This window comes from Rhinatrema bivittatum, chromosome 1, assembly GCF_901001135.1.
Source record: "Rhinatrema bivittatum chromosome 1, aRhiBiv1.1, whole genome shotgun sequence".
Classification (NCBI taxonomy): domain Eukaryota; kingdom Metazoa; phylum Chordata; class Amphibia; order Gymnophiona; family Rhinatrematidae; genus Rhinatrema; species Rhinatrema bivittatum.
Window position 1 is genome coordinate 723,225,071 of NC_042615.1, and position 13,522 is coordinate 723,238,592.

The following is a 13,522-nucleotide window of genomic DNA, read 5'->3' on the forward strand; positions in this document are numbered from 1 at the left end:
GATTCAATGCCAAGAAGTGCAGAGTCATGCATATGGGGTGTGGAAATCCGAAAGAACTGTATTCGATGGGGGAAGAAGGGCTGATATGTATGGAGCAGGAGAGAGACCTTGGGGTGATAGTGTCTAATGATCTGAAGTCGGCGAAACAGTGTGACAAGGTGATAGCTAAAGCCAGAAGAATGCTGGGCTGCATAGAGAGAGGAATATCGAGTAAGAAAAGGGAAGTGATAATCCCCTTATACAGGTCCTTGGTGAAGCCTCAACTGGAGTACTGTGTTCAGTTCTGGAGACCGTATCTCCGAAGGGACAAAGACAGGATGGAGGCGATCCAGAGAAGGGCGACCAAAAAGGTTGAGGGTCTTCATCGAATGACTTATGAGGAGAGATTGAAGAATCTCAATATGTATACCCTGGAGGAAAGGAGGAGCAGGGGTGATATGATTCAAACTTTCAGATACTTGAAAGATTTTAATGATCCAAAGACAAGGACAAACCTTTTCCGTTGCAAAAAAAAAAAAAAAATCAGCAGAACCAGGGGTCACGATTTAAAACTCCAGGGAGGAAGACTCAGAACCAATGTCAGGAAGTATTTCTTCACGGAGAGAGTGGTGGATGCCTGGAACGTCCTTCCGGAAGAAGTGGTAAAGACCAAAACTCTGAAGGATTTCAAAGGGGCGTGGGATAAACACTGTGGATCCATACAGTCTAGAGGATGTGAATGAAGAGAAGAGGCTCGGGAGTGGCTTGCTTGCGGGAATGATGGCTATTTCCTGGAGATTAATGTAGAGATTACTTACCTGATAATCTCGTTTTCCTTAGTGTATGCAGATGGACTCAAAACAAGTGGGTATAGTGTGCTCATGCTAGCAGTTTGAGACTGATCTGATGTCAGCACGGGTACATATACTCCCACAGGAAGTGCAGCAATTCAGTAATCTTCCTTGCAAAGCTTTATGGATATATGTGTAACTGACCGATCGATTAAATGAACAGGATTACCCTGACCGATTGATAGTAGCTGGAGACCGCCAGTGTTCTCAACCGGGAGGAGTCGACACCCGGCAGGGTGGATGCCCTATGTAAGAAAACCTGGCTTACCATGAGTCGGTGAATCCCCATGTATACCGGCAGCCGGGCGGGATGCTAAGTCCATCTGCATACACTAAGGAAAACGAGATTATCAGGTAAGTAATCTCTACATTTCCTAGCGTGTAGCAGATGGACTCAAAACAAGTGGGATGTACAAAAGCTACTCCCGGACTGGGTGGGAGGCTGCCAGAGGACCGTTCAGGATTGCCCTCGCAAATGCTGTGTCCTCCCTGGCCTGGACGTCCAGACGGTAGAATCTGGAGAAGGTATGGAGGGAGGACCACGTCACCGCTTTACATATCTCTGCAGGCGACAGCATCCTAGTTTCTGCCCAAGAGGCCGCTTGCGCTCTGCTAGAGTGAGCCTTGACCCGTAGAGGTGGTGGTTTTCCCGCTTCTACGTAAGCTGCCTTGATAACTTCTTTGATCCAGTGGGCGATGGTTGCCCGTGAGGCCGCTTCCCCTTGCTTCTTCCCGCTGTGAAGGACGAACAGGTGGTCCGTCTTTTGTACTGCTTCTGACATTTCCAGGTATCTGGACAGCAGTCTGCCGATGTCGAGATGGCGTAGTATTCGACCTTCTTTCGACTTCTTCAAACCTTCTGTGGTAGGCAAGGATATGGTTTGGTTGAGGTGGAAATGTGAGACTACTTTGGGTAAGAAGGAAGGAACCGTGCGAAGATGGATAGCCTCTGGAGTGATTCTGAGAAACGGATCACGGCAGGATAGCGCTTGTAGCTCAGATGCGGCGTGCTGAGCATACGGCCAGCAGGAACACCATCTTCAAGGTTAACAAACGGACGGACAGGCCTCGAATGGGTCTGAAGGCGGGTCCCGCTAGAAATTCCAAAACTAGGTTGAGGTTCCACAGGAGCACTGGCCACTTCAGTGGCGGGCGAATGTGTTTGACTCCTTTCAGGAAACGTGAAACGTCTGGGTGTGTGGCGATGCTGTTGCCGTCACTCCGGGGACCGTAGCAGGATAGCGCTGCCACTTGAACCTTGATGGAATTGAGGGACAGACCCTTCTGAAGTCCATCTTGCAGGAAATCCAAAATGATAGGGATCTTAGCGGCATGTGGATTGGTGCCGTGAGTTTCGCACCAGGCTTCAAATAGTCTCCAGATCCTTATATATGTTAGTGATGTGGAGAACTTTCGTGCTCGGAGGAGTGCATCTATTACCGGCCCCGAGTATCCTCTTTTCTTCAGTCTTATTTTATTTATTTATTTAAAGCTTTTCTATACCGGCATTCATGATGCAATCATATCATGCCGGTTTACAGATAACAGGGGGTGCAATAACCGAGAACTATTAACCAGTGCCGAGGAAGTAAAAAGTTACAATATAACAAGGTAGTTGAAACTGGGGGAGGAAGGAGACAGGAATAGACAAGAATTATATAACTTTACAGAGCTAGATTATTTACATTGTACAGTAATGTCTCTAAGGATACTATTTACATAGTGCAGTAGGGTATCTCAATTGTGCATTAAGGTCTCTCAGTGGATGTTGCTGTAGGGTCTAGCCCTCTCAATGGCCAGACCATAAGAGAGAATTGAGCTGGATCCTCATGGATGATGGGACCTTGCCGCAGCAGGTCCCTGTGTGGAGGCAGAGGTAATGGATTCCCTGCCAGTAGTCTTCTCATGTCTGCGTACCAGGGTCTTCTTGGCCAATCCGGGGCCACTAGAAGAACTAGGCCTCTGTGCCGCTGAATCTTGTTTATAATGGCGCCCAGCAGGGGCCATGGAGGAAAGGCATATAGCAGGATCCCCTGAGGCCATGGCTGTACCAGGGTATCGATCCCCTGGGATAGAGGATCCCGCCTGCGGCTGAAATATCTGGGTACTTGAGTGTTGGACCTGTCCGCTAGTAGGTCCATGCACGGCGTCCCCCACTGATCCACAATCTGGAAAGCTGTGGGCGACAGCTGCCATTCCCCCGGATTTAGGCTCTCTCTGCTGAGAGTCTGCCGTGGTGTTGTCCTTCCCGGCGATGTGGACAGCGGAGATGTCCTGTAGATTTGCTTCCGCCCAAGACATCAGTGGGGCTATTTCTAGGGATACCTGTCTGCTTCTGGTTCCGCCCTGTCGGTTGATGTATGCCACTGTGGTGGCGTTGTCCGACATCACTCTGACCGCTCTGTTTCGGAGTCTGTGGGCAAATCGCAGGCATGCTATCCTGACTGCCCGTGCCTCTAGTCGGTTGATGTTCCACCCCGACTCTGCTCTGTTCCACCGCCCTTGGGCGGTGAGTTCTTCGCAGTGTGCTCCCCATCCGTTCAGGCTGGCATCTGTAGTGAGCAGGGTCCAGGCTGGGGAGGACATTCTTGACCCCCGGCTCATGTGGCCGGGCTGCAACCACCACTGTAGCTGATTCCGCACTCAGGCTGGTAGAGGTAGGTGTACGGTGTAGTTCTGTGATCGTGGGCTCCACCGAATTAGGAGGGCGCGTTGTAATGGTCTCATATGAGCCCGCGCCCATGGTATCACCTCCAGAGTGGATGCCATAAGGCCAAGGACCTGTAGGTAATCCCAAGCTGTGGGCCGGGTGGCGCTCGGCAGGGCCTGCAGACGATTCCGGAGCTTTGATCTCCTCTTGGAGGTCAGACTGACCTTGTCTTCCTGGGTGTCGAATCGGACTAGGTATTCCAGCGACTGAGAAGGCTGTAGGGAAATCTTGTTCAAGTTTACTACCCATCCTAGGCTTTCCAGAAGAGCTATGACTGTTGGTTGCCTGGTGGCTCTCCTCCGGTGACTTTGCCCTGATCAGCCAATCGTCCAGGTAGGGATGGAAGAGGATTCCTTCCTTCCTGAGGGACGCCGCCACTACTACTATGACCTTGGTAAAGGTCCGCGGCGCGGTGGCTAACCCAAAGGGTAAAGCTCAGAACTGGAAGTGTTGGTTCAGGACTTTGAAGCGTAAATAGCGCTGGTGATCCCGATGGATTGGGATATGCAAGTAGGCTTCCGACAGATCTAGGGATGTGAGAAACTCCCCTGGCTGTACTGCATTTTTGACGGACCGCAGAGTTTCCATGCAAAAGCTGGGGACCTGTAGGTGTCGGTTAACTGACTTGAGGTCCAGGACGGGCCTGAAAGTGCCCTCCTTCTTGGGTACTATGAAATAGATGGAATAATGCCCAGAATTCATCTCCCATGCAGGTACTGGGATTATGGCTTTTAGGGACAGGAGCCTCCGCAAGGTGACTTCTAGTGTCTCCCTCTTGAGGGGTGAACAAGGAGATTCCACAAACTTGTCCGGCAGGAGCCGAAGAAAGTCCAGGTAATACCCTTCTCGGATGATGGCGAGGACCCACTGGTCCGAGGTAATCTCGACCCACCTGCGGTAGAAGAGGGTTAGCCTACCTCCTATGGCTGCTACCACCGGATGGGTCGGCTGATTGTCATTGTGGGGTGCGGCCGGGACCGGAACCCGAGCCAGTTCTCCTCTTGTTGTGCTTAGTCCGAAAGGACTGGTTCCTGGCCTGAGAACGAGGTGCTTGGTAGCGAGCCCTGTAAGGGTTGAAGCGCTGAGAGTTTCTACCTCTGGATGGCCTAGGAAAAGGGCGCTGGCTCCTCCTAGACCTGTCTTCTGGTAGACGGGGTAATGGAGAGGCGCCCCATTAGCTAGTTTCTCGAGGTCGCTGCCGAACAGGAGGGATCCCTTAAAGGGCATTCTTGTGAGACGTGTCTTGGAGTCGGCCGACCAATTACGTAGCCAGAGCTGTCTCCTAGCTGCCACTGAGGATGACACTCCCTTGGCTGCCGTATGGACTAGGTCGGAGGCTGCGTCAGTGAGGAACGAGAGCGCTGATTCCATCTCTTCTCCCGGGGTGTTGTTCCTAGCCTGTGATAAACAGGAATGCGTCACCACGGTGCAGCAGGTTGCAATTCGTAGGGACATGGCTGCCACCTCAAAGGCTTGTTTCAGAATCGCGTCCATGCGCCGATCATGTGCATCCTTGAGGGCCCCCCCCCTCCACCGGAATGGTGGTGCGCTTCACAATTGCGCTAACTATGGCGTCTACCTTGGGGCATGCCAGCAGCAACTTGGTTGCCGGGTCTAAGGGGTACATGCCAGACAAGGCCTGACCCCCTTTGAATGAGGCCTCCGGCGCATTCCATTCCAGATCGATTAGCTGCTGTGCTACTTGTAGTAGGGGAAAATGGTGAGCCGTTTGGCGCAGGCCCTCTAACAGGGGGTTCATTCTAGGTTCCCCTGGCGTGTCATGGCCCGGGATAGCCAGTTCCGACAGGCATTGAGAGACCAGGCCTGGGAGATCCTCTTTCAGAAAGAAGCGTTTCATGGTCAGATATGGTTCTATCCCCGAGGGAAGTTCTCCCTCATCGGGGGGCTCGTCGTCTTCCTCAGAGCAATCTGAATCCCCATAAGCGGGGCTTCCGGGTGGCGAGTGGCCGTGCCTAGGCCTTGAGGGTCCAGGGGCCAGGTCATCCGGTACGTATGGACCCGTTCGGGGATCAGACTGCATTCTGACAAAGGCATGAATCCCCTTGAATAATTCCACCCAGGAGAGCGAAGCAGGATCTGGCCTTAGGGGCACCAGGTCTCTCGGGTTCCCTGGTTGCTCACCGCGGCCTGCTAGGTCCAGGGTGTTCCCTGAGGAACTGGCAAGTGCGCTGAGCTGGGACCGGTCCTGGAATTCCCAGGGCCTCCTCACATTGGGCACATACGGAGTCTGCTTCCTCGACTGCGTGGCTCTGAGGTTGCATGCTGAGCAGAGGCTTAGAGCTCTTATGCCTGATTCAGGAGGTGCCGGCTCTGCGGACGCATGGGTTCTCTTATGCTCCATCTAGTCTGTAATCTTCTCCCACAGCTGGAGTCTGCGCTTTGTAATATGCGCTTATCCACGTGCGCTCATCAGCGGGCGCCTACCAGTATGCGCCTACCAACGTGCGCCTGTGCATAGCGACGTGCGCCCAGCAACGTACGCCTATCTCAGCAACGTGCTCATTTCAACATGAATCCAGGTGACTGCAATGTACGCCTCTATCGAATATGCGCCCAAGTATTTTCGGGCGCCTAACATATACGCCCTTCGCCTGTGCGCTCAGTCTGGCCTGAGCGCTAGAGCGCGGCGACAAACCAGGGCCGAAGGCGACGGCGAGCAGGCAGGCAAGATGGCGACCTCCTTGGCGGGTTGCCACGTAGGCAGACTCCGCTGATCCTCGCTTCCTCTGAGACCAACAAGTAAAGATGTACGCCTTACCTTGTCTTCGGCGCTTCCCGGCTGCGACCCGGGCGGTCTCCGGCTGCGGGGGGAGAGGGTGATTACCGTCACCACCGCGCTCGAGGAAGTGCACCCGCTGCCTCTAGGCCGCACCCGAACTCGTCTCGCTCGGGGGCCAAGTCCTCGCCGGGACCGAGGCTGCCTCTAAGCCGCGCCCGAGCCCTTCTCACTCAGGGGCTAGGTCCCTGCCGCGAGTCGGTCACCGGACCGAGGCTCTTACCTCCGAGGGACCACGGAAATCGCCTCAGGAAACTCAACTGGGGGAGGGACTGAATGGTATCACCGCAGGAGTGCGGGGCTCGCCTTCAGGTAGGTTTCTTCTATGAATTTAGTTGTTAGAATTTGGAAAAACGCTCAGAGAGCGTGTGGTAGCTCCAAACTGCTTTGGAGACGGAAATTACTGAATTGCTGCACTTCCTGCGGAGGTATATGTACCCGTGCTGACGTCAGATCCGTCTCCAACTGCTAGCACGAGCACACTTGTTTTGAGTCCATCTGCTACACGCTAGGAAATATCCTTTCAATAAACATTCACACAGTTAATGCAACTCCAACATTGCTCTCCGCTTCAATGGCAAGAGGAAATGTGGAAAAAAGGATTTGCATCCTCAAAAAAAGCAGGGGAGTAGCTTGCTTGTTACGGCGGTTACTACCCCCAAACCAAATAAGCCTGATACTTCACTTTCAATGCATATCCAGCATAGCTCTCTGCTTCAACGGCAGGGAGAATGGAGAATGAAGAAAAGAATTTATATTCAGACAACAACCAACAAGGAATGAAATACATACTCTGGGTAAACAAATAAGCATAGGTGTAACTTGCTTATTACGGCGGTTACTACCCCGAATCAATTAAGCCTGATACTTGGAACACATATCCGTCGCAGTTCACTGCTTCAACGGCAGGGGGGAATGAAGTAAAGTGGATTTATATTCAGACAACCAACAAGGACTGAATTGCACAAGCAGGGTAAACAAGTGTGGGAGTAGCTTGCTTATTAAGGCTTTTAGTACTCAAAACCAATTAGCTAGATAGTTCACTTAGATGCAGCTCCAGCACTGCTGTCTACATCAATGGTGGGGGTGGAAGGGAATTGGAACCAAAAAGTACCAATAAGGGCCCTGACTTCAGCGGTCAGAGTAACAGATATGTATGAAAACAATTAGGTATGACAGCTTGCTGGGCAGACTGGATGGGCCGTTTGGTCTTCTTCTGCCATCACTTCTATGTTTCTATGGAAAGCTGTATTAAAAACTGGACGTCTTAAAATCAAAGTGAAGTTTCACCACATTTTGGTCTTATGTTCTTTTTCAACATAGAAGCTCTGAAACATCACATTTGGGTAGATTGATAGAAATGGTCTACATCACGATTTCCCAACTACACAGAGATCCATTGAAAATATGCATCTTACCTCCTCTCCTTGAAAACCCACCAAATCTTTGAGGTTGATCGTTATTCTGATTATCCTCTTCACGATTAAATGTACAAGAATGAATACAAAAAATCAAGGATTAATGCATTTATTAGCAGACGTACTCTAACATTTATGTAAAAAGTAAGTAGGGGAAAAAGGCATTTCACACACATCAATAGCACCTAGAATAAGACACCTATTTAAACAAATGAAAGTAAATATTCACAAAATTAAAATAAATACAGACCAAAATATGAGAATTCAATCAGTACATCTTGATATAAGATCAACCACTATCTGTCAAAACATTCTACACTAGAAAAAAGGTCAGATGGCACATAGGAAAATAGCCAAAAGATTAATAAATTTTTTATGCTTACCAACTGGCAGCAGGCATATGAAAAAGTTTAGTTTAACAGTTATTTTTACTTGTAAGAAAATCAACAAAGAATGATGCTGGGCAAAAGCTTCATAACCCCACTGGTAATTCATTAACTGTCCACAAAATAAAATGCTATATTAATGCATTTTGTTTTGAAATGTTTCCAGTCTCACGTTAGTCACTTTAAGTCAAATTAAAAATGAAGTTTAAGCATCTTAAGATCTTCCATATTTAGTTAAAAAAAAGTATTTTGCATAATTGGACAGCAGTAGCTACTTAAGCACTACAAAATATTTTGTTTAAGTATTATCTATTGACCAGAAAACGGTGCCATATAAAGCACAAATGGAATAAAATCACACTAATGACAACACATAACAAACCATTAGGTGATAATGCTATTGGCAACCAGTTGTGTTTCATGGACAAAAAACAGGAAGATAAATTAACACCAAGGTTTGTGCATTTTAGGAATACTTCTCCCTTCTATCTTCAAGCAGGTAAGAAATTTGTTTTATAAACTGTGTTGGCACTTATTCGTATAAGAAATCTATTGTAAAGCAGAGTTGCTTACTGAAACAAGTATTGTCCGAGGACAACACGATGTCCGTCTTCACACATGGGTGACATCTGATAGAGCCTGTGTCAATTTCTAGAACTTTCAGCCTCTCTGAACATGTTCAGAGTGCATATCATACATCCACACAGGGTCCCCTCAGTCTTACAACAAAATTGAGGAACGAAAAAGAGTTGCTTACATGTAACAGGTGTTCTCCAAGAACAGCAGGATGTTAGTCCTCACACATGGGCGACATCATTGGATGGAACCCAGCATGGAAAACTTTTGACAAAGTTTCTAGAAACTTTGACAGGTATACTGACATGTCGCTAACCACGCAGCCAAGTGGGGTCCCTCTTCAGTCTTATAACAGAGTCCGCAAAAAAATAAAACAAACGGAGAGAAACCCAATTCTGCAAGGTGGAGGGCAGCTCTGGTGAGGATTAACAACCGGCTATCCTTGGAGAACACCTGTTATAGGTGGAGACTGAATACATGATGGTGGTGTGCAAGTTATCTTGCAGCGGTGGTTTACAGTCACCTTTGATGATATAATACCACTATAATTCAACTGAGATTCTTGATTGTCTAAGCCCCTGAGGCAGCGGCTGTTGAGCTGCGAAACTCAGCCTGAGTCGGGCATTCTTTTGAACACTTCTCTACTTTTATAAATATTTGGAAAAGATCAAGGCATCTATTCTTTTTTGTTTACCATGTCCAGACCTGGACTGCCTACTGGCAGAGGGGAAATGACCCAGTTCTTCCCTGCTTGTTCAGGTATCACATGGCCACCTGGTTCAGACAACCTTGTTCATGAGAAGCTCTTGTTAACACCTGCAGGGCATAGCAGACCGCTCGTAGCTCCAAGAGATTTATCTGGACCTGAGCCTCCTGAACAGACCAAAGCCCTTGGGGACAGTAACTCAGAAAATGTGCTCCCCACCCCATCTGAGAAGCATACGTGGTAAGCATGGCTTGGGGCTGGGCACTCCAAAAGGGGCAACCCCACTCTAGGTTTGCAGGGATTGACCACCGCAAGCATCTCAAAAAAAATATAACTGCGATGGAGAAGGTACAGAGAAGGGCTACCAAAATGATAAGGGGAATGGAACAACTCCCCTATGAGGAAAGACTAAAGAGGTTAGGACTTTTCAGCTTGGAGAAGAGAGACGACTGAGGGGGGATATGATAGAGGTGTTTAAAATCATGAGAGGTCTAGAACGGGTAGATGTGAATCGGTTATTTACTCTTTCGGATAGTAGAAAGACTAGGGGGCACTCCATGAAGTTAGCATGGGGCACATTTAAAACTAATCGGAGAAAGTTCTTTTTTACTCACACAATTAAACTCTGGAATTTGTTGCCAGAGAATGTGGTTCGTGCAGTTAGTATAGCTGTGTTTAAAAAAGGATTGGATAAGTTCTTGGAGGAGAAGTCCATTACCTGCTATTAAGTTCACTTAGAGAATAGCCACTGCCATTAGCAATGGTTACATGGAATAGACTTAGTTTTTGGGTACTTGCCAGGTTCTTATGGCCTGGATTGGCCACTGTTGGAAACAGGATGCTGGGTTTGATGGACCCTTGGTCTGACCCAGTATGGCATTTTCTTATGTTCTTTCGGTATGCATGATGCGGGCATGCTTATCTTGCAATGTCTGACACCACAGAGTGCAGCATCCATTGCGGATGGTGCGTGTGTAGCCGAGCAAATGGGGTGACATGCACCGTTGCTGCCATATAGCCCAGCAGCTGAAGAAACTGGTGGGCAGAGACATAAGGGCAGCTGGAAACATGTCGTGCAAGAACTGCTAAAGTCTATGCCCTGTCCTGAGGTAGGTAGGCCCTCTCTTGGACAGTGTCCAGGCGAGCCCCAATGAAGTCGAGCTGCATGGCCGGCTGAAGGTGGGACTTGGGATAGCTGATCAAGAATCCCAGGGTTTCGATCATGAGGCACATGGCATTCTGAGCCACTTCTTGGGAATTGCTATTAACTCCCTGCTTTCGAAGATGGGCACTGAGAAGTGCCATAAATTGTGTGAAAACTTGGGGTGCAGACATCAGGCCAAAGCACAATACTGATAGTGGTGCCTGTCGACTAGAAATCTCAGGTACTGCTGATCTGCCTGAAAAATGGCGATATCGGCATACACGTTTTGAAGATAAAGGGAGCAGAGCCAGTGCCCCGCTTTGAGCAGGAAGAGCAGGGTACCCAGCAAGACCATCTTGAAGTTTTCTTTTAACAAGAAGTGGTTTAAAGCTCTCAGGTCCAGGATGGGCCTGAGGCCACCCATTTTCTTGGGAATTAGGAAATACCTGGAGTAGAACCCTTTGCTCCTCTGGCTGGTCAGAACAGGTTTGAACGCTTGATCGGAAACAAGGGCAGAGAGCTCTACCTGAAGTATCCGTATGTCCCCTGCTGTTCTCCACGGGAGAAGGGGGGAAGCAGAGTGGAGGTCACTGGAAATGTAGCCAGTAACCCTGGTGAACGATGGATAGGACCCCAATGTCTGTTGTGATAGATATCCATTGATATGTGAAGAGTTGGAGACTACCCCTGCATGGAAGGGTGGCTCATACAAACACTCCTGGCGCTCTAGGTGGCCTAAACTGCCTCTGTCTGGACCTGGGGAGAGGCCTCTGAACCCTGGGCCTCTGGGTGGGTGGGTAATACTTACGAGGCGGATAGAAAGGCTGTCTCATGTACTGCCAAGAGGGCTTCCTGTTACGCTGCATGTTGGAAGTGCTAGCAGACAACTGTTGAAGGGTTTCTTGGTAATCCTTCAGCTGAGCTACAGCCACTTTAATCCTGTCCCCAAACAGGTTCTCACCTGTACAAGACAGCATGATAAGATAGTCCTGAACCTCAGGGCGCAGGTTGGACGCTCATAGCCAAGCTGTCTGATGGGCCCCAATGCCCTCTGCAGCAGATCTCATGGCTGTCTCAAAGACATTATAAACTGAGTGCATTTCATGTTTACCACACTCCACACCCAGTTGGACGATGACCTGAAAATCCTCCTGGAATTGTTGAGGCAGACGTTCACTGAACTCCAGGGCCTGTTTCCATGGATTTCAGGAATATTGCCCCATATAAAGCTGGTAGCAAGCTATAAAGGCAAAGAGCATGGTGCCCTGGAACACTCGGCGTTCCAATGCATTTAGGGCTTTCTGTTCTTGCCCTGGTAGAGTCTAGGCATGGGTACGAACCCTTAGCCTTTTTCAGGGCTGACTAGTTGATGGCTAGACTCTGTACACTTCAACTGTCTTTCAATTAACCAGTGGCAGAGAGATGGCATGCTCCCACAGGTGGGGTACCAGTTCCTTGAAAATGTCATGGACTGGTACCTCCATCACCTCCTTTGGGGCATCCATGAACTGCAGGATCTCAAACATTTTGTATCTGAAGTCCTGCAGTCCTGCTCTGTCAAATAATTTGAAGGGCATAAACTCTGCCATGGCTTTGACGAACCCGCAAAGGAGAGGTTCTTGGGGGGGGGGGGGGGGGGGGGAGGAGATCACCATCGTTCCTCCGGGGAAGAAAGTTCAGAAGGAAGATCCTCAGATTCCTCTGAGGAGGATAAAGACGTCTCACTACCACTGCAATCCTCCAGGGATGCGAGGGGCAAAAGGCCCATCAGTGTGTGCAGCCTGCTCCTCAAAGGTCCCGAGAGAAGAACTTTAGGCATCGGAGGGCCTTCCGCCCTCTGAGGTGGCGAGGGATCTGATGATGGTGGCGGGATCGGGGGTACCAAAGGAATCTGTGGAATCAACCCGAGGGCCCCAGAGAGTTAGATGGTGAGGTGGCACCATGTATATCAGGCCCGCCACCATGCCCGATGGCCCTTCCTCCTCAGAGGAGTCACTCACCAGTATGGCGGCCAGTGGCGATGGCAGAGGTGCACCCAGAGGCCATTGAGGGGCTTGGGGTACTGGCATCGGCTGCGTGGGTAGTATAGCGAGGAGCATGTCGAGCCACTCCAGCAAAGGTGCAAGTACCAATGGAGAAGGTTCTTGTGGCTGAGGAGGTACTCAGGGAACCTGAGGCTCGAGGTTATGCAAGGTTCGGCTGACCGCCAGTCGTACACACCTCTCTAGCTCCTCCATGAAACCCTGTAAGGAGAAAACGGGCTGAGGAGGAGCCGGAATCAATGCATCCCCTGGCTGACGGGGAACAGAGCCCTCCACCGGTGCCGGTGGAGGCCGCCTAGAGGCCTTGGTGGGGGTCGGAGGGAATGGCCTCCTCTGCCCTTGACTGGTTTGTGGGAGGCACCAAGGTCGATGCCTTCTCACGGTCAGGTTTTTGAAGAAGATTAACAATGCCAGTGCTTTTTGGACCTCTCGGCAATCACTGTGGTCCTTGCCTGATGGCAACGTTGAAGAGCCAATTGGGAATGGGACGACAAGGACAGCAGTCCGTCCTCTGCAGTGAGCTCAGGACCCGTAGGGCCAGGGCAGGAGAACCCGATGGATTTTGTCAAGATAGGCCCAACGATCCTTAGGGGTCATCTGGGCACAGAGGTCGCGGACGTGGACATCATGGGAAGCCCCCAGGCAGAGGACAGACCTCGTGGGGGTCTAATGGACAGTACACGAGCACTGGGGGCACCAATGAAAGCTGACAGATGCCATAGGGAAAAGAAAAAAAAAAAAAAGAGCAACACGCAGTCAATGATCAGCAGGTACCAAGAGGAGACACCGATGGCAATCAACCACAGACCCAAAAAACTTACCAACCGAAGGTCGAGGGATCCTACACAATGCATGGAAGCAAAGAAAAACACTTTACAGTAGCAAAATTATCAAAAAGAAGCGCGAGCTCCAA

At 49.8% G+C, this 13,522-nt stretch overlaps 1 protein-coding gene across 9 annotated transcripts in view; it reads right to left on the bottom strand.

Moving 5' to 3' along the window:
* The window catches only part of DDX4 (DEAD-box helicase 4), a 429,564-nt gene that overhangs the window by 277,936 nt on the left and 138,106 nt on the right, over window positions 1-13,522 (bottom strand). For all 9 annotated transcript variants that reach the window (XM_029577088.1, XM_029577062.1, XM_029577068.1 and 6 more), the window contains one exon: window positions 7,756-7,812. In XM_029577088.1, the coding sequence (XP_029432948.1) occupies window positions 7,756-7,812 (57 nt within the window). The remainder of the gene's footprint in view (window positions 1-7,755; window positions 7,813-13,522) is intronic.